This window comes from Hypanus sabinus, chromosome 16 (assembly GCF_030144855.1).
Source record: "Hypanus sabinus isolate sHypSab1 chromosome 16, sHypSab1.hap1, whole genome shotgun sequence".
Classification (NCBI taxonomy): domain Eukaryota; kingdom Metazoa; phylum Chordata; class Chondrichthyes; order Myliobatiformes; family Dasyatidae; genus Hypanus; species Hypanus sabinus.
In genome coordinates this window covers 6129714-6157569 of record NC_082721.1, presented here as the reverse complement: position 1 = coordinate 6157569, position 27856 = coordinate 6129714, and the positions used below count along the sequence as shown (strand labels likewise).

General features: G+C 40.6%; 1 protein-coding gene across 1 annotated transcript in view; it reads right to left on the bottom strand.

Moving 5' to 3' along the window:
• Positions 1-27856, bottom strand: part of unc13a (unc-13 homolog A (C. elegans)) — a 299553-nt gene that overhangs the window by 133556 nt on the left and 138141 nt on the right. The window contains exons 10-13 of the mRNA XM_059992392.1: positions 26120-26473; positions 23471-23564; positions 22643-22698; positions 5917-5995 (exon numbers count right to left, since the gene is read on the bottom strand). Of these exons, the coding sequence (XP_059848375.1) occupies positions 5917-5995; positions 22643-22698; positions 23471-23564; positions 26120-26473 (583 nt within the window). The remainder of the gene's footprint in view (positions 1-5916; positions 5996-22642; positions 22699-23470; positions 23565-26119; positions 26474-27856) is intronic.

The window sequence follows — 27856 nt, the reverse complement described above, 5'->3', positions numbered from 1 at the left end:
TGATATAGACAGTCAGGATGCTCTCAATGGTGCCCCTGTAGAAAGTCCTTAGGATTTGGGCGCTCATGCCGAACTTCCTCAAATATCTGAGGTGAAAGAGGCGCTTTTGTGCTTTTTTTTAAAAAAAATTACACAGTTGGGTATATACAGACAAAGTGAGATCCTCTTATGTGTATACCAAGGAACTTGAAACTGTTCACCCTCTCAACCCCTGATCCATCAATGTTAATAGAGGTTAGCCTATGTCCATTGCTCCTGTAATCCACAACCAGCTCCTTTGTTTTTGCGACATTGAGGGAGAGGTTGTTAGGTTGTTTTCTTGACACCACTGTGCCAGGGTGATGACTTCTTCTCTGTAGGCTGCTTCATTGTTATTTAAGGCCAATCAATGTGGTGTCATCTGCAAATTTAATTAGCAGATTGGAGCTGTGGGCGACAACATATTCATGGGTATACAAGGAGGGGGCTTAGGACACAGCTCTGGGGGGGGGCCTGTGTTGTGGGTCAGAGGGGCAGAGGTGAGGGAACCCACTCTTATCACGTGCTGGCAATCAGATAGGAAGTCCAGGATCCAGCTGAACAAGGCAGGGTGAAGGCCAAGGTCTCTGAACTGCTTGTCAAGCCTGAAGGGAATTATGGTGTTGAATGCTGAACTGTAGTCCAAGAACAGCATTCTCACATAATCATTTTTCTTCTACAGGTGTGTAAGGACAGCATGTAGAGCTGTAGCTGTTGCGTCATCTGTTGATTGGTTGTGTGGGTAGGCGAAATGTAGGGGGTTCCGTTTGGATAGCAGCATGCTGCAGATGTAGTCCTTGACCAGCCCCTCAAAGCATTTGCTTATTACTCAGGTGAATGTGATAGGACACCAGTCGTTCATATATGTTACCTTGGTCTTTTTAGCTACAGGTCCAATGGTGGATGTTTTGAAGCAGGAGGGCACTCTACACTGGGAGTGGGAGAGATTAAAATTATATGCAAACACACCACCCGGTTGTGCCGTGCACACTCTGAGTACCCACCCCGGGATGTTGTCCAGTCCCACAGCCTTGTGGCTGTTCACTCGCTGGAAACACCTGCATACTTAAGCCTCAGAGATGACTGAGATGTAGGTCGCATCAGCGGCTTTCCTCAGGGGCTCAGTGTTGGCAACATCAAACCAAGAGTAAAATAAGATTTAGCTTATCTGTGAGAGAAGCAGCAACATTGACAGCATCACTGTGTTTAGCTTTGAAGTCCTTAACCTTCCACTTCCCCATGCCATCCTAAAATACCCAATCTGATTACGGCCCTAGATGCTCAACCACGAGCTGTTTACAATTCAATCCCAACCCATGCTCCAAACCTGAGTTATTAATCTTTCTCACTGTCATCCCCTCCCTAACTAACCCAAACAATGTACTTGCCCCAACCCAGTCCTCCCTGCCTACAGCTATGCCCTAGACCCAAAGCCTATAAAAATCAACCAGTCATTCCTTTCATGACACTCCCCTCTTGTCGGAGCTGCTCTCCAGTGTTTGCTCGGTGGAAAACAAGCTGGACTGCAAGCACATGCTCATCTGTAGACTTCTTGTTCTTGCACCAGCAATTTAGAGGACATATCACTCAAGGACATGGGCTATATATTTTTTTGTGTGACTTGATGTTTACTGTTATCCTATATGTGCCTTGTGCAGTGTATGACTGTTGGTACTGTGTTTTGCTCCTTGGCCCTAGAGATACACAGTTTTGTTCCGCCAGAGAAAGCAGGATCTCCCAGTGACCACACATTTTAATTCCACATCCCATTTCCATTCTGATATATCTATCCATGACCTCCTCTATTGTCAAGATAAAGCCACACTCAGGCTGGAGGTACAATACCTTATATTCCGTCTGGGTAGTCTCCAACCTGATAGCATGAACATTGATTTCTCTAACTTCTGTTAATGTCCCTCCTCCCCTTCCTACCCCATCCCTGATTTATTCCCCCCCTCCTTTTTTCTCTCTCTGCCTATCACTCTTTGCCTGTTCTCCATCTCCCTCTGGTGTTCCCCTCCCCATTTCTTTCTCTCCAGGCTTCCCATCCCATGATCCTTTTCGTTCTCCTGCTCTGTATCCCTTTTGCCAACCACTTTTCCAGCTCTTAGCTTCACCCCACCCCCTCCTGTCTTCTCCTATCATTTCAGATTTCCCCCTCCCCCTCTCAAATCTCTTACTATCTTTTCTTTCAGTTAGTCCTAATGAAGGGTCTCCGCCTGAAACGTCGACAGTGCTTCTTCCTATAGATGCTGCCTGGCCTGCTGCATTCCACTAGCATTGTATGTGTGTTACAGTTTTTATTTGACTGCATTCATAGATATTCTGTATGGCTAAGTGACATTAAACGTGAATGTGAACATTTGTAACAAAGACAGGATGTGATCATGTGCCTTACTGTTTAATCAAGATCCCCACATTCATGGCCAAGTGAACTTTTAATTTGTTATCTGTGCTTCAGGTGGCCACATCAGCTAAGATGAGCCAGAGGGTGGTGAATCTGTGGAATCTGTTGCCACAGAGGCTGTGGAGGCCAAGTTACTGGGTATCCTTAAGGAAGAGGTTGAAAGGTTGAAAGATTATGGCGAGAAGGTAGGAGATTGGGGCTGAGAGGGAAATACATTAGCCATGATAAAATGGTGGAGCAAACTCAATGGGAGAAATGGCACAATTTTGCTCCTTTGTCTTATAGGCTTACGCTCTAGTCATATCCATTGTGTGTTGAGTGTGTTCATGTGTTTCAGAAAAGGTGCAAGTCTTTGTGGTTAAATGGGGTGGCTTTTTGCTACCGAAGTTTTTCTTCAGGATATTTTGGTACTGTGAAGGAGAGCAGTCTGGTAAAGGAGGTTAGGATCCACTGTCTAATGTTGATTTCCTTCATGTTTAGCTACGTACTACATCCACGCTGCAGGTCAAGTTTCACTAATCAGAAGTATACTCCCTTGTCACTGTGGACTTGGTTTTATATTAAACCAAGCTTGAAAAATCATCAGTACCTGTTAATTTGCTTTATTTTGTATATAAATGCAGTTTAAAAGTAAAATGAGTCTTGGATTAGTTTATTTTATTGGGAGATACAGTAGGGTTGAGAGGGAAGAGGAGGGACAGGTCTTTCTGGCCCAATGAGCCACACCCAACCCCCTAGCCTAATCATAGGACAATATACAATGACCAATTAATCTACTTACCAGTATGTCTTTGAACATTGGGAGGAAAGCAGAGCAAGCCCACGCGGTCATGGGGAGATCATACAAAGTCCCTACAGGGAAGGCCAGAATTGCACCCCGAGCTGTAGTGGCGTTACGCTAACTACACCACCACGTGTTTCATTATACTTAATAACAATCATACTCTGCCAATTAAGTATCAGTGTGAAGCTCAAACAGAATGTGAATCTGGCACAAAGGCTTAGACCTTAGAACAATGAAGAAACCAAACTGTGATAGTTGTCGATGCTCAGCAGCTCAGGCTGTGTCAGAGCGAAGAAAAGCAGAGCTAACATTTCAGCTCCAAAATCCTTTGTCAGAACCAGGGAGAGACAAAGGAAACTTGTTAAAGCTGCAAGGGTTGGGAAGGGGAACGTCTCTGATAAATATCCAACCAATAACACCCAATACAGGAACAAAAAGCTTTTCTGCCTCCTTCCCAATTCTGATGAAGGATCATTGACCTATAACTTTAACTATTTCTTTCTGGGGTGCCACGGTGGCGTAGCAGGTAGCACAATGCTATTACAGCTCAGGGCATCGGAGTTTGGAGTTCAATTCCGGTATCCTCTGTAAGCAAGTTTGTACACTTATACATTCTTCTATGCGTGTTTCTTCTGGGTGCTCCAGTTTCCTCACGCAGTTCAAAGTCATACCAGTTAGCAGGGTAATTGGACATCGTAAATTAGACTTGAGATCATGCTAGGATTAAATTGGTGGGTTGTTGGGCAACACAGCACAAAAATCCAGATGGGCCTGTTCCATATTGCATCTCTAAATGAAGATAAAATAAAGAAGCAGCCTGACCTGCCGAGTATTTTCAGCAATTTTGTTTAGGTTTCTTCATTTGTAGTTTATGATTATTGGTATTAAAACTGCTTCTTCAATGGACACTCGCCTAATTTTCTTCCATGGCGAGATCAGGCAACCCTGAACTCTGACACCTTAGTGGGATAGGTTGTAGAGCAAAGCCAGTTGAAGCCAAGACTACTGTTTAGAGTGCAAATATGTCCCTACAAACCGGAGTGTTTTTCTTCGAGTTTACATCAACATTTAGTCCATGCTGGTCCGTTTTTGCATCTAAATTATTGCTGACTTTTGTAATAAATTGAAGCAGCATACTATTATTATTTCACCACCATACCGACCAGTGTTTGTGAGGTACATGTTTTGTGATATTCTATTTTACATATTGTCTTGAAATATACATTATTTTTCAACATAATTAGCAAAGTTTCCATTGATATTCAACAAGCACTATTATTCTGCAAACAGGTTAATTTACTCAATTTAATGAGCTTTGGTGTTTGCTGCTTTGTACTCGTATTCTTTGGGATATCTTTGTTTGTCTCTTTATATTAGACAATGCAAATCCAAATAAGTATTCTTCATGAGTAAAATTTATTATGCTACAATATTTTTCAACAGCACATGGGGGAGTTTAATTATTAGTAGATTGAGTTTAGCTTACTTTGTCTTTCAGAGCACAGCACACAATTACCAGTTATTCTCTTATCTGATTAAAGTTATAAATCAAACTATACAGGACACTGAGATGCACAGGAATCTCCAGTTCTAACCTTAGATCAACTTCTTCATGACATACCACCTTCAAATACCAAAGAGAATCTTTATTACTTTACCTTTAAAAACCTGGCCTGTTGAATAAAATGATTTTGAATTTTCAAAATCTATTAAGAGTTCATTTTCACATTTTACTCTATTTTTTAAAATTCCATGGTTTGCTGATTCAGGCTTGAAACCCTAGAAAATTCAGTTGGCAGAGATGCAATATCACATTTTTAAAAAGAATTCTGATACTGATGAAATTTAGAAATCCCTAATGTTTACTGATGCAAGTATCTAAATGTGAGTAGTCTTTTCACCAAATATTTCAAAGGTTATTAGGGCTTCGGGGGTCAAACAGCAGGACTGAATAAAATTAACAGGCAATTAAGTTTGAGTAGAGCAGCATAGAACAGAAAATGCAAAATATTTGAAAAAAAAGAAAGTGAAGCTAAGCTGCAGCAGCAATATACAAGAACTTTGGTTTCTAATTTGATGCTTATATTTGTTAATTTTTAGTGCATTAACAACTTGTATAATGATATTTATTTCAAATGAAACAAGCCAACTTCTTCAAAGTCTACTTTAACATATAATATGTCTGGAGGGAAGCTAGAAGTGAAATCAATTGAATTCAACTTTTTTTTAAAATGGAGCTTTTGGGAAGGTTGTTTATTGTTCTTTGTACCAATTATTTAGCTTTGTTTATTCAATTAGAATGTACATTTTAAGATTGTCTGGTAATTGAAATTTTAGAAACCAAAGTCTTTCAGCCCAGTGCTGAACCCAGAAGCCTGTGTCGTATTGAAGAAAACTAGCTGCATCTTAAGTGGTAATGCCCTCCCTTGAATATAGCAGACAAGGATTTTCTCACCAGGTCGCTGACCAGTGGGAGGGATTTACGCCGCGGCTTAATATCAGGCATGCTGTCAATGCTACGCAGAAATTTAACGGCTGCTCCCCTACAGTTACAAGTGAAACAAAAGACAAAAGAAAGAAACCAAACATAAACAAAAAAAAAATCAGAGAGAATTACTAGCAAGCAAGGCAACAGGCAAAGTTCCTTATCTATCAGATGCTTCACAGCATAGTGGCAGGTCACTGTGGGAGAAAAGAGATGTCTCACCAAATCACTAACAAGATTTTTGGGTTTTTTCTTTCGAAGATCTGGCATGCTGTCAATACTGTAAAGCCCACCGCCAGGCCTAGAAAAGACAGCAATAGCAAAGTGAAGTACCAACAGACATTGGAGCATCTCTCCTTGAGGCCTAAGTATAGTCTCTGAACAATAGTTATTCTGCATATTATCGAACAAAATAGCAATAATATTCTCTAATCTGCATAGCTCATTTACTGAGGTACAAAAATGAAAATATCTTGCATCTCTTCTTGTATCTCTTTACATGTTTTGCAAGAGCCAAATAGGTGAATAATTTCCAGCAATCTTCTATTTTAATCAAAAAACAGCATCATCAAATTCATTAGTATGCAAGAGCAAATTTGCCTGTTACATCAGTTGTTTTCCAAAATTATCTTACACCAACTAGCTGGATTTTAAGACTCAAACTAATATCAAAGAATAATAGAAACTCATCTGATTTGGTTGCTTTCTTATATTGAAAATTAATTGAAAGTTTAGAAGACAAGTTTGTCAATATTGTAACTTTATAGTGCAAATTGTTACTCCATAAAACAGGGTATTTCCACATATAACATGATATTATGGGCAGATACTCATCTCTAAAAAGATACTGGTATTATTACCAATTACTTGTCCATTTTATCCTAATTGGTCTCTAATATTGTCTCTTTCTCCTCTCAGCAAAATCTTCAATATGTGACCACAATGAATGTTCCTTCTGGAATGACAATACTATATTCCAATTTTAACTAGTCTATCCAGCATGAACAAGGAGGGTAGAGATACTGCACCACATTTCGGCTTCTTGCCATTTTAAACAGGTAGGAGGCTTAAAGCACCAACACCGCATTTTTGATTAATCCTCAGGGCAGGTACCAGAAGCAACAGTGCTTGTGGAGAAACGATTGTAACCAATTCTCTTGCCACCAATTAATAAACAGGCAGAAAATAAGAAGTCCCAACAAGAAAGGTGATGGTAGAGATTTGCTGGAGGAGATGGTGGGATTAAATAATGACAAAAGATGCAGTCAGCTGAGAAGCATGATCAGTAAAATGATATCCAATAACATGACAAATTACATCTGTGAGGCCCTCCGCTGGTCAGAGTCAACCATGGATGTTGCATTCTAGTTGTCATATGCAAGCCAGGGCAGTATGACATGGAGAGCAAACTGCTGCCCAGGTAGAGCTTCTCCCTTTCCACATAACTGATGAATCCAAAGGAATGGCAAAGACTGATACAGTTTGGCACTCAGCATTGGACTGCCTTAAGGATTCCATCTCCAGATTTTACCTCAAGGTTTACATCTGAAGCCTTCTCCATGAGTGGGAAAAGCAGGAAGGCAGTGGAGGTTTGAAATCAGTTTTCCTTCTAGATGAGCTGCCAAGCACAGCTGACAAGCCCCATCTGCCCGAAGGACAAATCACATGTATCACAGTTATTTAGGATTACAACATTCATTGTTATATGTAATATGTGTCCCATTGATGAGAAGCATTTCAATACTATGGAAGGAAATGAAACCTGATTGGAAAATTTCCAAGCTAAAAGGCTGAGGAAATTTGGATATAGAGTGAAGCAGCAAAAGGATAGTCAATGACTTTGGGAAACAGAAGGCAGAGAGAGTTGAGGCTAGTAATTCATCTAAGGATGAAGAGATCAAAATGAATAAAAGTTGAAGGACACAGGGAACCGTACACAGCTTTTGTGGAAACTGGAGACTGGTCTCATTCACAGGACAAATTTGAAAGGAGGACACTAAAGAAAGATTTGGGTTCAAGATCTAAGAAAATCTTAGGTTTTCTTGGTGGGATAGCAAGAAGGGACATACTAGAGATACCTGAATAGATTTCTCAACCTCAATGTTGATAGAGACAAGTTGGGAAGACAAAATAAAGATTTACACCAATAGTTTGCAAACTTCTCAACAATTTAAATGAAAAAAAGCTCAAAAACAATGTAAGTTTGTTTCTTCTTACATTGTAACATTCCTGAGGCCCTCCATTGGTTAAGGTCAACCATAATACCCACACTAGGGCAGTACAATATGGAGAGCAAGCTGTTGCCCATGCAGTAGGCTCCCCCCTCCAAGTATTGGAGTATAAAAGTTGCAAGTCAGCTTTGAGTTTGCTATTTGCTATGCATGTATCCAATTTAGTAGGAGAATGAAATCTTAAGAATGTAGAAGATAATGGTGTGTTAATGAGAGGTAGCTAAGAGATGTAGATTAGAACATGATTAAGTCAATGGGTAGAAACAATAGTGGCGGATGTACTTGTGATATGCAACTGTAGACAGATTGGATATATTAATGCAACTAAACCAGGAGATTGCTATAAAAAATGCTATGTACAAGGATCAGTGGGCAATCAGCGACTAGCTCAATGACTGTCCCAGCTTTGATTTGCAAATTAAAGTTTAACCCTTCTTGAAGAATCTTCTGCGTCTCCTGGTCGTTTGTGGGGCACGAGAAACCACGACAAAATTGGCGACCGTGACAGGACCTGAAAGAGACCCACGGAAAGGAAAAGGCAGATTGGGGACGCTTCCCAGTCCTCCAGGGACCCCCACAAGGCTAACAGAACTAAGGGTGCACCCAAACAAAAAGTAAGCACTTTTTGCGACAATTTGGACTAAGAATTCTGTTGGTTTTGGGGAGGTCTTGGAGTCTCAGAAATGTGGAACCTCTGCTGAAGGGTCTCTCCGGTCCAAAGAATCTGGCAGAATTGGGGATTAACAGGAGGCTCAGAGGATTGATCAAGAACACTGCAGTGAGGGTAAGTACAAATAAGCTAATAAGAAGTTAAGTGAAGAAAAATTCCACGTGGTGTTGGTAAGTCCTTGTGGATACCGCTTCATATGAAATGAAGGTCTGAACGGGCAGGGAAAGGAAAAATAAAGAAAATCCTCCTGGATACCGCCTTAAGAGATAAGGGTCTGAATAGACTAGGTGCATAGAGAAAATCCCTGTGGATACCGCTTCGTATGAAACGAAGGTCTGAACGGGCAGGGAAAGGAAAATAGAGAAAATCCTCGTGGATACCGCCTTAAGAGATAAGGATCTGAATAGACGAGGTGCATAGAGAAAATCCCTGTGGATACCGCTTCGTATGAAATGAAGGTCTGAACGGGCAGGGAAAAGAAAATAGAGAAAATCCTCGTGGATATCGCCTTAAGAGAAAAGGGTCTGAATAGACGAGGTGCAAAGAGAAAGTTCTGTGGATACCGCTTTGAATAGAGGTCTGTACAGGCAGAACAGAATAGGAAACAACGACAGTCCAATATATAGTTTAAAGCACTGGTAGATAGATGATAGACTAGGCATAGAATTAAGAGTAAATAATATTATCGAGTAAACGAACTATGAATCTCTAAAATACCTTAAAAAGAGAGAACAACATGACAGGCAAAGGAACGGCAGTAGAGATTCTGAGCAAATAATCCCGGTAAATAAATATGAGATCACAAAAACTTCAGAAAAATGGGAAAAAAAGAACCAAAAACCTGGTCACAAAATGGCCAAGAGAAGGAATGTTTGATGTTAGCTTGTGCGAAGAAATGGAGGCACTAATTAAAAATTATAAACCAAAAGATAAATCTAAGAAAAGAGGGCAAAAAAGAGAACGAGAAATGGAAGTGCTAAAACTCTTCAGAACGGAGGGAGAAAGGCTGAGGAGGACAGGTAGAATATTGATTACAAGTGAGGAAGACACTAAGGTGCTGGAGAAACAGCCTGTTAGAGAGAAAGGAAGGTACAGTGAGAAGCTGGCTTCAGCTCTGTACCCGGATGTGAAAGAAACAGAAAAGCCCCCTCCCTATAATGAGGAAGGAACCCCTAAGCAGTGCCCCCTGCTGACGGGAACAGTAAACATGCAGGGAGAAGTACAAGTTTGGGATAATGAGGAGGAAAAAAGACAATACAAGAAGGAAAAAGCAGCGATATGGAAGGAGGTACAGGCAGAAAGGATAAAGGTGGAACAGGCAAAGAGAGAAATGAAAGAAGAGATTGAACTGATGCAATACTTGAGAGAGGAAAAGGAGTATGAGGAGTATCGGTTATACCATAGAAATAAACAGACTAGAAAATAAAGTGGCTCATCAGGGCAGGAAGAGATGAGGCATTCAAGAGGAAGTGGAAAAAAGATAGATGAGAGTCTTCGAGAAACACAAGAGAGAAGGGAATCAAGCACGAGTAAGGATCATGAGGAGTCCTTGCCACAGGTGTACAGACACAGACAGGAAGAAAGAGAAGGTGACTCATTGGAAGAGCAAGAATTAAGTGGAGAGAGAGAGGATGCGAGAATTTGTGGGGAAGAGATAGGAGGCAGGAGCCTAGAAGAGTAGAAGGAGGCGGTAGGGAAGCGACTTGCGGAAGTAGAGAGAGAGCTACAGAAGTTACTGAGAGGGGATTGCCAGAGGAGATGCGAAAAATACTCCAGGGGCCAACCAAGTATTGAATCAGGACAGAAAGGAAGGACTCCACAGGGAGACCGAGGGAAGAAGAAGACCTGGGAGAAATTTGTGTGGGAGGCAGTAAAGACATACCCTGAGACAGATGGGGAGTCAGGCGAAGGGGAGAGCCAGGGCAGGTGGGAAGGAGGAGGAAGAATGATGCCGTTGTTGGTTAAAGGATCAGGACAAGTGCAGTATATCCCTTGGGGATCCCAGGACCTAGAAGGGCTGAAAAACACTCTGCCCAATCTACATGAAGGAGCAGGGAAATAGATTAGAGCCTTTGAAGAAGAAACGGCAGGACGATTATTGGCTATGGGAGATTTGAAGGCACTATTGATAAGGTTGATGGGAACCTCCAAATTTAACAAACTAATGGAAATGGCTGGCATAGTAAACTCGAACAACCCGAGAACTGATGGATGCGGGTTTGACAGAGTGAGGCAGAGGGTATGGCAGGCCCTCAGGAAGCTTTATCCACCCAAAGTGGACCCCAAAGCCTTAAAGGGGGATCCACTGGGAGATACTGAAAACCCAGCAGCCTACGTAGAAAACTAGTTGAAAAGGTGGAGACTGCAGACTGAGCAAGAGGTGGAAAATAGCTTATTTATCACCACACCGTTCCGACATAGCATTTTGGATGCAATGCCTCCGCAAGTAAAATCCAAACTGGAGGAGGTGGTTGGGCTGATGTCAATGACCCCACAAGAATTTAGAGACCACGTAGTCCATGCGGTTGAGAAATACCGGAAAGACAAATGAAGGTTGGCTGAGCAGCAGGAAGAGGTACAAAGAAAGTTAATACAAATGCAGCTCGAAGAACTCAAAAAGAAGGAAAAAAAGAAAAGTAAAAAGATGCTGCCAGCAACCACCGGTCCGAGTACAGCCATCGAACTGGATGAAGCACCGCTATATGGAGGAACCGATCATACTGTAAGACAAGGGCCGGAAAACCCCATGCCAATAATCAACGTCTTTGGAGGAGCATTCCCACAAATGCCCTATCAGGAACAGACTAAATTCAAACAGCCCAGAGAGGACTGGAAGTCCCAAGGAGGGGGACAGAGGAGCTATGGGCAGAGGGGACCAGTGAGGAAACGGAAAGAGAGGTAGAGAGATTGCGCTGGGGATGTAATCAGCCAGGTCACATGAGAAGAGATTGTCCGTTTACACCATGGCCTGTCACACACCAGCAGAAGATAAGAAGGGAACTAAAGTTTAGCCAAGGACCAGCCCCCACAGGCCCAAGCAGACCTGTGAACCCCTATGCGAGGTATTAGGGGTGCCCCGAGAACTCGAGTGGGAAGGGACATTACCCAATGATAACAAGGGAGGCAGACGAGGAACCCATTGTTCAGGTTATGTTAGAAGAGCAACTGACACCAATGATGATAGATACTAGAGCCACGTACATTTGCGTACAGCCACAGTATGCCCTTCACCTTCCCATGTCAGCAAAGTTTATTAAGACGGTAGGGTTCTTAGGGAAAACACAGTTGACACAGTGCACGTCTCCAGTGCAGTTGAGAATGGGAAATAAAGGAATTGTTTTGCCGGTGCTAGTATTTAAAAGAACTCCGATTAATTTGTTAGGCAGAGATGCCTTATTGAAACTGGAATTAAAATTAGAATGCACCAGAAACGGGCTGGGTGTGGAAAGAGCAGGGGCTCAATTGATAGTGCGAGAAGACAAGAAGGCTAATGTCTTTTGGATAGGAGACATCGCAGATCAGATTCAGGAAACCTGGGAAAAATGGAAAAAGGGCTTGCAGGCTATATTACCCAGGGCTGTAATGCCCAAATCTGAGCTACATTGTACAGTGATTTTTGACGAGACTCAGAACAGGGAGTTAGAGGAGAGATGGCACCTGGAGGCATGTACCCAACAGCACCTGAAAGGGGAGGCTGTGATAATTGGAAAGGAAGGGGCAGCTTTAGAAGTTAAGTGAAACACCTTTTTAGGATAGCGGAGGCTGCGCCCCACGTAACGTTGTTGGTAAACAAGGGATATCAGTCTAAAGACTTAGGACCCTTAGTTAAGAGTGCTGAAACCATAACAGTGTGGAGGAAAATCACGCCAGAGGTGTGGATATCAGAAGACAACAATTGCATTAAAATAATGGTAAGTGTAGATATGGTAGGGACAGTGAGAGAGGTCGAAATAACTCCCCAACCACACATGCCATTGCTGGGAAAGGAAAGAGGCCAGCAGAAAGGTAGAAAGTTAGATGAGTTGCCATCTATTCTGTGGTCACAGCATGACACGGACGTAGGGAAAATAAAAATAGCTAGTCCGGTGGAAATAAGGCTGGAAAAAAGGAGCAATTCCACCCAATACCCTCTAAGACCAGAAACAGAAGAGGGAATAGCATCGACAGTGCAGGGGTTGCTTGAAATAGGAGTGCTTAAAAGAACAGTCCATGCAATACCTTGTTGCTGCCAGTCTTAAAAGCAGATAAATCTAAGTGGAGATTGGTGCATGATTTGCAAGCGGTAAATGATGTAGTAGAGGACTGGCCAGCGGTAGTCCCCAACCCACACACACTTTTGACTAATGTTCCACCAGAAGCAAGTTACTTTTCAGTGATTGATTTGTGTTCGGCTTTCTTCAGCATTCCTCTAGCCGACCAGTGTCAGTATCTGTTTGCATTTACTTACAGAGGTGCTCAGTATATCTATAGCGGAATGCTGCAAGGGTTTAAACATTCACCACATGTTTTTAATCAGGTGTTGAAGGCAGACCTAGAGGGCATACCATTGGAAAGTACATTGTTACAGTGTGTGGATGACCTGTTGATTTGTTCCCACAGTAAGGAACAGTGTGAGCAGGACACTATAACTCTGTTAGAGAAGCTGGCGCACAGAGGACATAAAGTATCCAAAAAGAAACTGCAATTTTGCACGCAGCAAGTGGAATACTTAGGCAGGGTTATATCCAAGGGAGTGAAGGCGATAGCACCAGATCAGATTGAAGCAATAACTAAGGCCCCAAAACCCCAGACAGTAGGGCAGATGATGATGTTTTTGGGAATGGCAGGGTACAGCTCAGATTGGATAGGAGAATATGCTGAGATTCTGGCATCTTTTAGAAAGATAATAAAAGAAGCAGAACATACAAATTTGAAGAACGGCTTACAGTGGAATGGAGAGGTGGAGATAGCTTTCAATACTATTAGGCAGGAATTGCAGTCAGCACCAGCAATTAGCTTTGCCTGACTACGAGAAGGTTTTTCATTTGTATGTATCCAACCGACAGGAGGGTTATGTCACAGCGGTTCTAACACAAGAGACAGGCACAGGAAAAGCAAAGCAGCCGATAGCATACTACAGTACGAGACTAGATGAGGTGGCTCAGGGGTATCCACCCTGTGTAACCCTGGGCTATCCTGTGACTCTGTACACACACCACAAAGTAGAAGAATTGCTGGAAAGAGGGAAATTTGTGCTGACACCAGCCAGGATAGCAGCGTATCAAATGCTATTGACATTTCCAGACTTAACTATACAGAGATGCACTACCAGTAATATAGCCGATTTTGTCCCTTTGGGCTATGAAGGAGAACCCCATGATTGTGTAGGGAAGATGAAGGCATTTGCCAAATTGAGAGCAGATTTACAGTCAGAACCATCAGAGGATGCAGATAAAAAGGTTCTGTTTGTAGATGGCTCTTGTTATAGGGATTATGATGGAAATCATGCAGGGTTCTCAGTAGTGCAGCAGGATCAGTCAAGCTATAAGATTATTAGGATGGAGTCCTGTCCCCAACCATGTTCTGTCCAACTAGCGGAAATCAAAGCCCTGACAGCTGCGTGTGAAATGATGGAAGGTGAGAAAGTAGACATCTATACTGATTCGGCATATGCTCATGGAGTATGCCATTTGTTTGGGGCAGTGTGGAAACAGAGAAGTTTTAAAAAAAGTAGTGGAAATCCCATACAACATTGTCAGCGAATTCTAGACTTAATAAAAGCCATGATGAAACCTAAAGCATTGGCTATAGTAAAATGCCAGGCACATAAAAAGGGAAATGAGTTAATAACAAAGGGAAATCAAGCTGCGGACGAGACAGCCAGAAAAGCATCTGGATGTACATCAGCTGTCATTGCCCCCCAGGTAAGCCTAGCTCCAGAACCTGTGGTAGAGGACCTAATTGAAATACAAGGTAAGGCAACTTTGGCAGAACAGACAATGTGGAGACGAAGGGGGGCCAAGCAGAACCCGGAAGGCTTGTGGAGCATGGAAGATGGTTTGTTGGTAGCGCCCACCCCTCTACTGACGATTCTGATTTCAGGAGTGCATGGGATTGACCATTGTGCAAATGGGGGGGGGGGAGTGATAAAGAAAATAAAGGATGGTTTTTGGTCACCTTATTTACAGGCTTCAGTGGACTTTGTCTTGTCACAGTGCGAGGTATGCGCACAGAATGCAGGGTCGGACATCAGTTATTTGACTGGTTAGAAAGTAAACTCAGAGGATGGGGAGCATGGCTGACTAAAATGGCAATAACTGTCAGTGTTGTACTGTTGAGCTGTGTGCTTGTGCTGTGCTGTTTTCTTCCTTGTCTCAAGTCTCTTGTAGTGCGTGCTGCAACCAAACAATTTCCGATGCTCGTGGCAATTACTGAAGCAAGCTTAGTGGAGAAAGAAACACCGACCGTTACAGCCTACAACACCTGCAGGATGAACAAGAGCAAAACGACAGTGTGGGAGTAGATTGTAAGGACTTCTGAGTTTTTTTTCCCTGTCTCAGGTACAAAGGGATGGGTTTTTGGCTCAGCGGCCCAAGGTAACAGGGAGAGAATACTTTGAGGTCTTGGCGCAGAAAATTATAGTTTAACCCGAGATTTGGGAATAAGTGCTTGAGTTTATTGGGGCTTTTGTGCGCGGACTCTTAGTCTTTCTCTGTGAGAGACCCTATGGGTCTCAAAGGGGGGATATATTGGAGTATAAAAGTTGCATTGTTTGCTGTGTAACCAAAACTTTGTAGTCAGCTTTGAGCTTGCTATTTGCTATGTATGTATCCAATTTAGTAGAATGAAATCTTAAGAATGTAGAAGATAATGGGGTGTTAATGAGGCTAGCTAAGAGATGTAAGTTATAATGGTGTGTTAATGAGAGGTAGCTAAGAGATGTAGATTAGAACATGATTAAGTCAATGGGTAGAAACAATAGTGGCGAATGTACTTGTGATATGCTAATACAACTAAACCAGGAGATTGCTATTAAAAAATGCTATGAACAAGGATCGGTGGGCAATCAACGACTAGCTCAATGACTGTCTCAGCTTTGATTTGCAAATTAAAGTTTAACCCTTCTTGAAGAATCTTCTGCGTCTCCTGGTCGTTTGTGGGGCACGAGAAATCACGACACACGCAGCTGATGAATCCAAAGCAACGACAGAGACCAAGAAAGTTTGGTACCAGAGGTATTGCAGGAGTCGCCAGACAGTGTTTAACTCAATGTAGGACTAGCTTAGGGACTTCCCCTCAGGGTTTACTCCCAAACCCTTCCCCATGAGTGGGTATAGCCACAAGGCAGCAGAGGTTTGAGATCAGAGTTTTCCTTCTCCTAGATTAGCTACCAGCCACAGATGGCAGCCCCATATGCCCAGACCGACTAGCTTTAAGGCATCAGTAATCCATCTTTGCTCCTTCTCCTGTCAGTAGAAACTGTTTCACCAGGCTTAGTAGCTAAGCCACACATGAAGGCTAGGAGTTGGACTTGGTTGTCAGAGGCTATTTGAGACGCACACCATTGAGAGCATTTAATTGGTAGTGGGAGCTCATCACCAGTACTTTCCCCCAGCTATGATAAACTTAAGGAACCACAGCAGAACTTTACCATGCTCAAATCATACTTTATTTAAACAGCACATAAGCAAATAGAATGCTTTGGGCCCAGGCAGATCTATACAAAGCATCTCTTAAGGTGGCTCTTATGTGTAATTTGTACATTAATATTTTTGTTCGTGTATTATCTGCTGTATTTTTTTATTGTGCCGACCAACATCAAGTAGAAGTTCATCTAAACTGCAGTAACCTTACACAGATTGGGTGATTGTTCTGTAGAACACCCATGTTCAATCCATGCAAATAACATTGACGTTCTAGTGGTCTCTCAGTTTAATGCCCACCCACTCCCATTCTGGACTAACTGCCCGAAACTTCTTGTGCCTAATACACGTTTGAAAACAATACCTCATCATCTTCAGTCTGAACAGGATACAGCCTTTCACACTCTTTCTAGAACAACACACATGAAATATGAGAGAACTCAGCAGGTTAGGCAGCATCAATGGAAATGAATAAACAGTCGATGTTTTGGGCGAAGACCCTTCATCAGGGTCCCAATGAAGAGTCTCAGCCCATTCATTTCCATAGATGCTGTCTGATTTGCAGAATTCAATGTCTTTATCAATATAACACAGAACAGGCCCTACCAGCTCCAATGAGACACACTGTCCAACAACCCACATAATTAACACAAGCCTAATCACAGGACAATCTACAATGATCTATTATGCTAACAACTGGTGCGTTTTTGGACTGTGGGAGAAAACTGAAGCACCTGGAGGAAAACCACACAGTTCTCAGAGAATGTACAATCTCTTTACAGATGGTGCTGAAACTGAACTCCAAACTCCACAATGCCGAGTTGTAATAGTGCCGCGCTAAACATTACATGACCGCGAGTTGCTCCAGCAATCTGTGTGTGCTGCTTTGGATTTTCAGCTTTGCAGAATTTCTTGCATTCATCCTCTTACCTGTATTAGAATATGCCAATTCTGCCCTTTATCAGTTTGACTCAATTTTTCTATATTAGTGTAGTCTGGCTTGTTGGACGTGATCCCATAGCCTTTAAGCAACACAGCCACAAAGTAACACAGAAGAACCAGACAACACACACATGCTGGAGGAACTCAGAACGTCAGGCAGCAACTATGGAAATGAATAGATAGTCGACGTTTCAGGTCAAGACCCTTCATCAGGATGTCAATTAGAAGGGGAGGGGAGGAAGAAACACCTTGTAATAGGTGAAACTGAGAAGATGGGGGATAGCGGGGAAGAGGTGAAGTAACGAGCTGGGAAGTTGATTGATGAAAGATATACGGGGCAGGAGAAGGGGGGAATCTGAAAGGAGAGGACAGAAGGCCATGGAAGAAAGAAAAGGGGGGAACAGAAGGAGGTGATGGTCAGGTAAGGAGATAAGGTGAGAGAGAAATGGGAATGATGAAGGGGTTTAAGAAATTGATGTTCATACCATTCATCAGTTTGAAAGAAGATAAGGTGTTGCTCCTCCAAACAGAATGTGGCCTCTTTACAACAGTGGAGGAGGCCATGGATGATATGTTGGAATGGGAATGGGAAGTGGAATTAAAATGGGTGGCCATGTTCAGGTTGGAAAAGCAACATCTTGTATTCTGCCTGGGTAGCCTCAACCTGATGGCATGAATATAGATTTCTCAAACTTACTGGAATGCCCCCACCCCCTTCATCATTCCCCACTCTCAACTCATCTCCTTACTTGTCCATCACCTCCCTCTGGTACTCCTCTTTCCCTCCTTCTCCAGCCCTTTATCTCTTTTACCAGTCAACTTCCTAGCTCTTTACTTCACCTCTTTCCCCCCCCCACCCCCCAACCTTCCCAGTTTCACCTATTACTGTTTCTTCCTCCCCTCCCCCCACTTTCTTACCCTGACTCATCTTTTTTCCTCCAGTCCTGATGAAGGGTCTTGTCCTGAAACATCAACTGTACTTACTTCCATAGATGCTGCCTGTCCTGCTGAGTTCCTCCAACATTGTACGTGCCTGTTGCTTGGATTTCCAGCATCTGCAGATTTTCTCTTGTTTGTGACAGAGGAACCAGAACCTGAAATGTTAACTGCTTATCTTTATCTGGGGGCTGCCTGACCTGCTGTGTGCTTGCAATATTTTTCTGTTTATATAACACCAAGCAATCATCCACTATGAGTAATAGAGGTCACTGTGGGTGTGTAAAATTAGAAGGAAATCACTAGTTACGTGACAACTATTTCAAATTACATTTCACAGTGCAATGGCTCTAGATCTGAGATGTTCATATTTCTGCTTTCAGCAGTCTCCTCAGATGTGACCTTAAAATAATTTTAAATGACTTTGAATCTTTCCAGTGGTAGATTCAACCTATTCACATACTTAACCCAATTGCTAATACAGTTGGGCGCCATGGTAGCATGGCACTATTACAGCTTGGGCATTGGAGCGGAGTTCAATTCTGACACCATCTGTAAGAAGTTTTTAGATCCTCCTTGTGACCATGTGTGTTTCCTCCGGGTGCTCTGGTTTCTTCCCACAGTCCATAGATGTACTGGTTAGTAGGTTAACTGGTCATTGGTAAATTGTCCTGTGATGAGGCTAGGAATGAACAGGTGGGTTGCTGGGCAGTTTGGCTCATTGGGCTGGTAGAGCCTGTTCCTTTCTGTATCTCTAAAAATAAATATTGATATTGATATTGAAATATTGATAAAAAATAAATATTGAGTGTTGATGGTCATCAACAATCAACCCCATTTAAAGATTGTTTATTGATCTTTCTCATTACCAGTATCAAGTAATTACATCATACCACCCACATAGCCAGAGAGTCTGTGGAATGCAGAACAACAACAAAAGAGGAAAAAAAATCTACCTTTCACAGTACAATGTTAAGGAGATTGGAGGAAATGAGAGGAGAAATGTCAGGTGGCTTTTTTGGTGGGTGACTGGAACACTCAGCCAGGAGTCATGGTAGAGGCAGATACATTAGAGGAATTGGAGGGTTGAAATTGTAACCTCATTATTTAAGGAGAATTAAAAGTAGTAAGTGCCAACCTCTTAGATTAATATCTACAGCAAGGAAATCCTAAATTCTAATAAAGCACGTGACAGAAAATAACAATTATATGATGGGGAGAAGTCAATATGAATATACACTAGGAAAATGATGCCCGACTACTTTGGAATTCTTAGTGGATATATCTAGTAGAGTATTAGAGTGGATGTGGCGCATCTGGATTTTCAGACATCTTTAGACAATGGCTCAAACAGGAAGATTATGAGCACTATCATGTGGAATGGTGATCAAAGCAGATAATGTTGGAAACTTCCAGCAGTTCAGGCAGTATCTGTGGAAGGAGGAACAGTTAATATTTCAAGTCCATAACTCTTCAAAGTTAGGGAAGAGAAAAATACAAGCTATATAGTTTGCAGTTGGAGGAAGCATGAAGGAGGGACATGTAAAACAAGGGGAATCTCTGATGGCATGAGTCCAAAAGAGATGTCCTATGGTCTCTCCCTTTACAAAAGATGAAAGTGCTAATAGTTGTCCCTATTAAGACAATTAGATTCATCCTATCAAAGATATTCTCTTTGTTCCTTCCATACATCCTCCCTCATCTTTCTCTCCTATCAAACACTAACCTGCATTTCTCAGTCTGTCGAAATGCCCCAGACTCAACAAGTTAACAAGTTCTTCTTCGAAAAAAACTACCTAATAGCTGAGTGTTTCACGCAGTTTATGCTTCTCTTTTAGATTTTCAGCATCCGCAGTTTTTGGATTTTCCTTTATGCACGGATTGAGAAATAGTTAACAGATAAAATGGGTGGGAATAGGGTCCTTCTCAGCTGGAAGGGAGTGACAAGAGGGACACCAGCATAATACACACAAAATGCCAGGCAGCATCTATATAAAAAAGTACAGTCGACATTTCAGGCCAAAACCCTTCAGCAGCTGTGTTGTTTAGATTTCCAGCACCTGCAGATTTTCTCTTGTTTAAGATACCAGGATAACTGTTTAAGGACAAAAGCTCATTTCAGCATCAAGCCAATTATAACATTTCCAAAGCTGCAGATGTCACCAAACCAGGTGGAATACAAGTCATGATAAGGATACACAGAATCTTCAAGAGGATATGGAACAGTTACAAGGCAAATGGAGTGCCATGTGGAAAAATGTGAAATGTTCCACCAGTAGAAATGTTAGGTATTGTTTTTTGAAAATAACAATGAGATTGGAAAACCTGCGTGCCCTTTGTCTTAAAGTTAAAGTGAAATTGCAGTACCCAGTTAGGAAGACATTGTTTGCTGGTCTCTATTGCCAGCAGATTTGAATTTGATTTAACTGCGATAGGTCCTTGGACAGACCTTATCTGAAATATCATGTGATCATGTGAAATTTTGGTCTTCTAACATAATGAAGAAACCAAATGCTTGCTATAGATTGAGTGCGATAAAGATTCAGGTAAAAGGATGAACAGGCTAGGTCTCCATTTCTCTAGTTCAGAATACCAAGAAGTGACCTCATTGAAACTCAGAGGCTGAAGTAGATGGATACAAGGGGAGACATTCATCTGGGCTGAGAGTTAAGGTCACAATAATAAAAGTCAGGCCATACTGGAATGAGATGAGGAGGATCAGTCACAAAGTGCATTCAAAACTTCAATAGATTTGTGGATGGTATAAAGAAAGCAAAATGGTTTGTAGGTGAAGACCAGCAATGATATTGTTGAACAGGCCAACTCCCACTCCTATTTCTTATGGTCTAATGTCATATCAGTCTGAACTTTGCCAGGAGTTACATCATTTGCTGTTGTGTATGCCTGGATACGAGCAGCAACCACATATACTTTTGTATCACAGGCAAAATGTAGCTTTAAATCATCAGATTCACACTTCCAGGCCTTTTGATTTTTATATTCAGGAGTATTAAGCAAAATCCACAAAGCAAAACATGCTCTTATTGAAAAAGACTGTTTCTTCTGCTATGCTGAGCCCTCCATTGGTCAGGGTTGACCATGGATGTTGCACCCCAGCTGTCTATGTGATATAAAGACAGTCTGCAAGCCAGGGCAGTATGATTTGGAGAGCCACCCATGCAGCAAGCTCTCCTCTCCACAAACTAATGAATGCAAAGGAACTGTACAGACAGATAGAGTTTGGTACCAGTGGCATCGCAGGAGTTTCCAGTCAGGGTTGAACTCAACATAGGACTGCCTTAGGGATTCAGGCTCCCGATTTTCCCTCTAGGTTTTCTCCCAAAGCTCTTCTAATGAGTGGGTATAGATGCAAGGCAATGGATGGTCGAGGTCAGAGTTTTCCTTCTCCTAGATGAGCTGCCAACCGCAACTGACGAGGCCTATCTCTCTGAACTGGTTGGTTTTAAAGTGCCAGTAACCCAATTTTGCTCCGGCAGTAGAAACTGTTCCACAGGGCTTAGTAATGAAGCCACATGTGAAGAGCTGGACTTGGCTGTCAGAGGTTATTTGAGATGCATGCCATTGGGAGCATTTAATAGAGAATTTGAGCTTATTGAACTACCACCTCCCCCTTACAAAACCATAAGGAACCTCATGTAATATAGAGACAATGATAACAAGCCAATTAGATAATTGTTCAGTGTGGCCATTGTTTACGACTTCTGTTTTGTTATTGGACACCTGTACTAAATGACCTGATGAAAACGCTTGAACAACGGGTAAATGAAAACCACTACAAATATCTTCTGACAGATCTCCTTCTGTTGAGTCATTTCATCAAAATTTGACCAGTGAGAACTACAGTGTCCTTATTAAATATGACTGATGGATAAAAGTGTGAATTTAATTCTTATTTCTAAACAAGAAAGAGCAACGCATAGATGATTCTTTTGCTACATAGTTGTTTTCCCGTTCATGATAACCACGAGACTATAATAGTTTTTTATTACACAATAACAGATCTTCATTTAGAGACTGCTGAACATTGCATTGATAATTCTTTCCAGGAAGATAAATAAATAGTTCTCATTCTGATTTTTTTTCTTTATAAGATGTTCTTTGTAGCTTATCAAAAGTTCTTATTACAATAAACGCTTGCAACAGAACCCTCAATACCAGTTTTGCAATTGGGTAAATTCTGAACCTGTTACATTAAGGAGCCATTTCAGATTGGCCACCAAATAGCTAATGTATCCACATTTAATTTCTGCTGGTAAATAAAAATGAAGCCATGATAATTTCTAAACTCTTGTAGCTCCAATATAGTCCAGCTTGACCACAAACCCATTTTATGCTGAAATTCTACCACAACTTGTATATTTAAACAGTTTAGCAAAATAATTATTAAATGAGCTAAAAATTGAACCAAGTTGAAGGTGTAGAGCAGCACAAATATTTAATACCAATTTAAATATATATGTATTTAACAACCATTGTTTACATTCAATAAATAAATGCTTTGCACTAAATAATGACATTGTACTCACCCTCCTTTAAACCAAAGAGGCTTTGGCAGATCACCAACCCCTTCCCCAAGTTGTGCCTGCAGAAAACAAATTCATCGCAAAATTTCGCTTATTTGATATTATTTCCATGACCATTTCTCCAAGCTAAACAATTTTAAAGTGCAGCCAATTTTAAAAACATCAGTACCCATCAATTACTCTTTGTGTACCTTGATCTGTTACCTTGCAGAGTTAGTGGCTTAACATTGCACGATAAAGCTATGAAAAAAACACATTGTATCTGGAAAGAAATAAGATACTATAGCAAGTTAAGCAGTACAATTTTATAAGTTTGTAAGTAACTATTCATGTAAAATAGCTTTAACTCAGATATAAGAATAAATGTTAAGAAAGTGGAACAAGTGCATTTCAACCAAGATAAGTCTATTATCCCAGCATGTACTTCCTTTCCATCAAATAATGCTAATCATCTTCTCTATATGTCAAAAATATGCATCCTCTATGGCAAGGATTGATGAAAAATGTCCATTTAATTTACAACTTCCAATGTTAAATCCCCTTTCTAAGGAAAGGGTGCTCACTTTGTTAACTCCTTTAGGTTAAAGTACAGAAACTCCAAATATTGTTTTTCCACACTTCCAGCTAACTTTATTGCGTGCTCTAAATTTTACATTCTCATTAACTCTGAGCAAATTGTTAGATATGGGTTATTTTAAAACTTCATTCAACAATGTTTAAGAATATAACAGTATTTTCAATAGGTGCAACAGTTATTGTCTGCAATATAATTATTTTTTAATGTTGATAAAGAAAATCTGGGTTTGTCTCACTTTGTTGTAGTTGACTTACCTCTTGTAGTTGCATACGGACTTTGTTAAAAGCTCTAAGCCAGTTGGCTTTAGCTCTGGACATACTAGAATGCCCTTCCTCCTCATTTCTGTAGCTAAAGATATAAATATGCAACAAAAAAGTTAAAACAATAGTTACAAACCATAATCTCTCACTTCAAATTTCCCATTAAATTGTACCAAGAAATAAAAACCCACTAGTCGCTGAAGGGCTTTTATTGCTGATGCCCAATTTAGAAATTTTCTGCCACCAGCTCTACTTTCTTTTATCCTTAAGGTGCTGACTTTTGTTTGGACATCACTCAAAGGGCACCAACAAATCTTTCTGAACTTACTCAAATAGGAATACTTGTCCTATCAGGATTGTGTCAGTAATTGAGACCAAAACCATTGTGTACTATTTTAGTCTCCTTGTCTAAAACATTCTATAGAGTAACTAAAATGAAGATTTAACAGACTGGTTCCTGGGATTGTAGCCATGTTACATGTAGAGATTAAGTTGGCTAGGACTAGTTACTCCTAAATTTGGGAGACAAACTCATTGAAATACATAAACTACATTGAGTATTTGATAGAGTAGAGCAGGGGTTTGGTCTACCACAGTTACTCCCAAGTAGCTAAACCTGTATTGTAAGGTACCAGGTATACCAGCTTGAACTACAACTCCACAATATTGAAATCATGGAATAATCTTCTATCCAATACAGGGGTTCCCAACCTTGTTTATGTCATGGACTTCTACCATTAACTGAGCTGTCTGTGGACCCCTGGTTGGGAAATCCTGAGGTAGAGGTAGGCTGAGGAGTCCACGTCAAGGAATCAGGTATTCAATGCGAGTGCTACACTATTAGGGACTGAAACAGATGGTGTAGATTTGGAATTCTCTATCCTAGAGGCTCAATCACTGACTGCAATCAATACGGAGAGCAACAAATTTCTGGATGTTATAGAAATCAAGAGATACAGGAAAAGAACGTAAAAGGGCGTTTGAGGTAAAAGTCAGACATCACCTCACTGAATGGTGGAGTGGATTCATGTGGCCAAATAGTGTACACATGCTCTGTATTTTTTGTGTTCTCTGTATAATATGTTGTGGATCCCAATGTTGTTTTTACTTGATCCCAAAGCATTTATTTGTAGCAATTTTCTCAATGGGATCTGGAAACCTGGTTATTTTCCTGTTCTCCCAATGCACTGAACTCTAATAATGATCACTTAACACCCATAACAGAAATTACTTTGTAATTCTACAACTATGAAACCACATTGTCTTGAGTAACGCTGTACCCAATGGGACTCTGATGGAGATTCTGTATTGTAAGAATTTCATAAACAGCTAAATGTTTACACCTTGTCAACACTCTACCTCTACCCTGTAAAACCAATCATTTTCTCTAACTTCTCTGCTCTGGAATATAGATGCCACACAACTTTTTTCTCTGAAGAATGTCGGGGAGCTTCAGTGGCGTTTTAAACTATATCTCAAAACAAAATCTATTCTTTTTACACACTAACAATATCATCCCCTTTCCTCTTGTTTGATTTCCACTGACAATGATTTAGAAGCTGAGTTGTATGGCACATTTAACATAATAATATATCCACTGTGCTTCAGGATGGAGAGCCATGATTTAAGACTGATTGCCAAATCAAAAGTGCTCAAGTTTTCACAATATGCCTAAACTCTGGGTAGCTGAAATCATATCAACAATGATCTTGACTAAGTTAGAAATGAGAATAAATTAGCTCAGAAGACTGAAGCTAAGGAGTTTCAATTTGCTACAATTCAGAGCTATATGAGCTTTACTTATCCTAGATCATGAAATAAATTTAAAAACTGAGAAAATAATAATATCATCAAAGTTATAAAAGATGGTCAAGGGGGTGAAAAAAAACTGCACAAGACAGAGATTTAAAAATTTATACCCAAGGGATTGGATCCTTGATTTGAAGTTACAGAAATAGAAAGGAACAAATCACAACTTAAGCCTTCCTAGCATTTTAACACATAAAATGTTATAATAATGCTTTGCTGTAAATTATTTTCCAGAAGGCACAACCTGAACAAATGGTGAAATATTTAATTGTAATTTTCAGAAGATATATGTTAAAAGTTACATTTTTGCATTGTTTGTGAAAGGAACAGGGGACTGAGAATATTTAGCAAACTCTTTCATAAAGCCAACAAGAAAGGATTTGCTAAACACTTGTGAGCTGTACTGCTCTCAAATGTATTGTGCCAAAAATTAATTAATTTAATTCAGCAGCACAGAATTAAGTTTCCCTCAGCTGTTTCATTAACAAGATGACTTTTCTCTAATTATTGATCTGTTCCATTTCACAACCTACATTTTACTCTTAATGTGCAGTTAGCTTAGCTACATGCAATTATTGTGAGATCTTAGTGTGTTAAATTATTACAATACAAGTTGAAGGAAATTGAACAAGGGCTTCATTTTGTTAATTCGAATTCAAACATTATTATTGAAGTAGCAAGGCAGGACACATTCTACAACATTTTCAATGCTTCATATAATTAAACAAATTATAATAATACAATCCACTTGTTAGTTGTATCAAAACATCTATATTGAGTCTCACCTAGGAAATTAGCTCTCCGATAAGCTTTATAAGACAATAAAATTCTTACATTTCTAGTGGTTTGACTTCAGGTTGCTCTGGTGGTATCTCAGTTTCAGGTTTAGCTTCCTCTGGAGCAACAATTTCTTCCTCTGTTGGTTTTTCCTCATATATTTCTACTTCCTTCTGGAACTCTTCAGTTTCGCTATAAATCTCCAACGGCTCATTATCGTCTTTGTCCCAGTCTAGAGATTCTTTCTGACAGCTCACTGAGCTGTGGCAAGAGTGATAAGAATCACCGTCACGTTCATCATCTAAATCGGAGCCTTGCAGACTCTCGTTATCTTGATCAAAGTCCTCACTAAGCTGGGAACTACCCTGGCTCAGCTCTGCTGATGAAGCATATCTGCTGCTACCTGTTGGGCTGCAAAAATGAGAGAGATATTAAGGCTTCTTAAACTGAAAACAAAGAAATTTGATAGAATTATTAACTATCTTAAAACATACAGTGTAAAGAATTTGTTCTATACAGATCGAATGAGAATAGTAACAAATCATGAACACTTTGGATATACAAGTTAAAATATCTGGAGCCTTCTTTCTTTATTTTTCTGTTCTTAATTAAAAAAATTATTATTGGTTGTTGAAAAGGAGAGCAAACATGAATCTTGGGCAATTACCAATTTGCTAGATTTGAATGGTACTTACTGACCAGTATAACTGTATAAAATTTCTAAAACATGGTTGTGTGCCCATAGATTTAACCTGCCTCCCATATTGCTGAACGGAAACATTGCACAGAGGGTAGGCATAAGTGAAATGAAAAGAAGAATCTACTCTGGGCAAGCAAATTAGCACCATGAAAATATTATTGCACATTAGTTTTCTAAAAGAAATTTCCAGGAGAAATTATTTTGGAAAATCCAAATGCACATGCATATTTTTCTCAAAGAATCACAATTTTACACTTTCCAAAGCAGGGAATAAACAGTGGAGCAATTCCAGAAGTTACTCTGACCACAGTTTTGTGGATGACCCATGAAAGAAGACAGATGTTTTATATTTTATTCATTCAAGAATGGGGATTCTGGGGGGGGGGGGGGGAGGAGGAGAGAAAGAGCTTGAGAGGGAAAGAATGTGATTTCCTCTCTTAATGTATTAAAAAAAACATTGACAGTCAAAGCAGCAGTAAAGTCAAATCAGGAAAAAAAACTTCACAGCAGAGTCCTACACATTTCAATCAACAGAATGGTGATATCACTGCATATTCAAGCACCCATTAAAAGTACACATGACACAGACACAAGAAATAGTAAATCAAGACATGCCACTTAACTTTCCCTGCCTTCAAGATCATGGTTAACCTGAATTTAGCCTCAAAACCACATTCTTGATATTACAAGTTCTATTTTTTTAATTAACAGAACAAATCTTGTACAATATCAAGTGTCAGGTCTCTCAGTGGGAGAGCATTTTGGAAACAGTGATCACAATTCTATCTCCTTTACCATAGCATTGGAGAGGAATAGGAACAGACAAGTTAGGAAAGTGTTTAATTGCAGTAAGGGGAAATATGAAGCTATCAGGCAAGAACTTGGAAGCATAAATTGGGAACAGATGTTCTCAGGGAAATGTACAGCAGAAATGTGGCAAATGTTCAGGGGATATTTGCGTGGTGTGCTGCATAGGTACATTCCAATGAGACAGAGAAAGGATGGCAGGGTACAGGAACTGTGGTGTAGAAAGGCTGTTGAAAATCTAGTCAAGGAGAAAAGCTTACAAAAGGTTCAAAAAACTAGGTAATGAT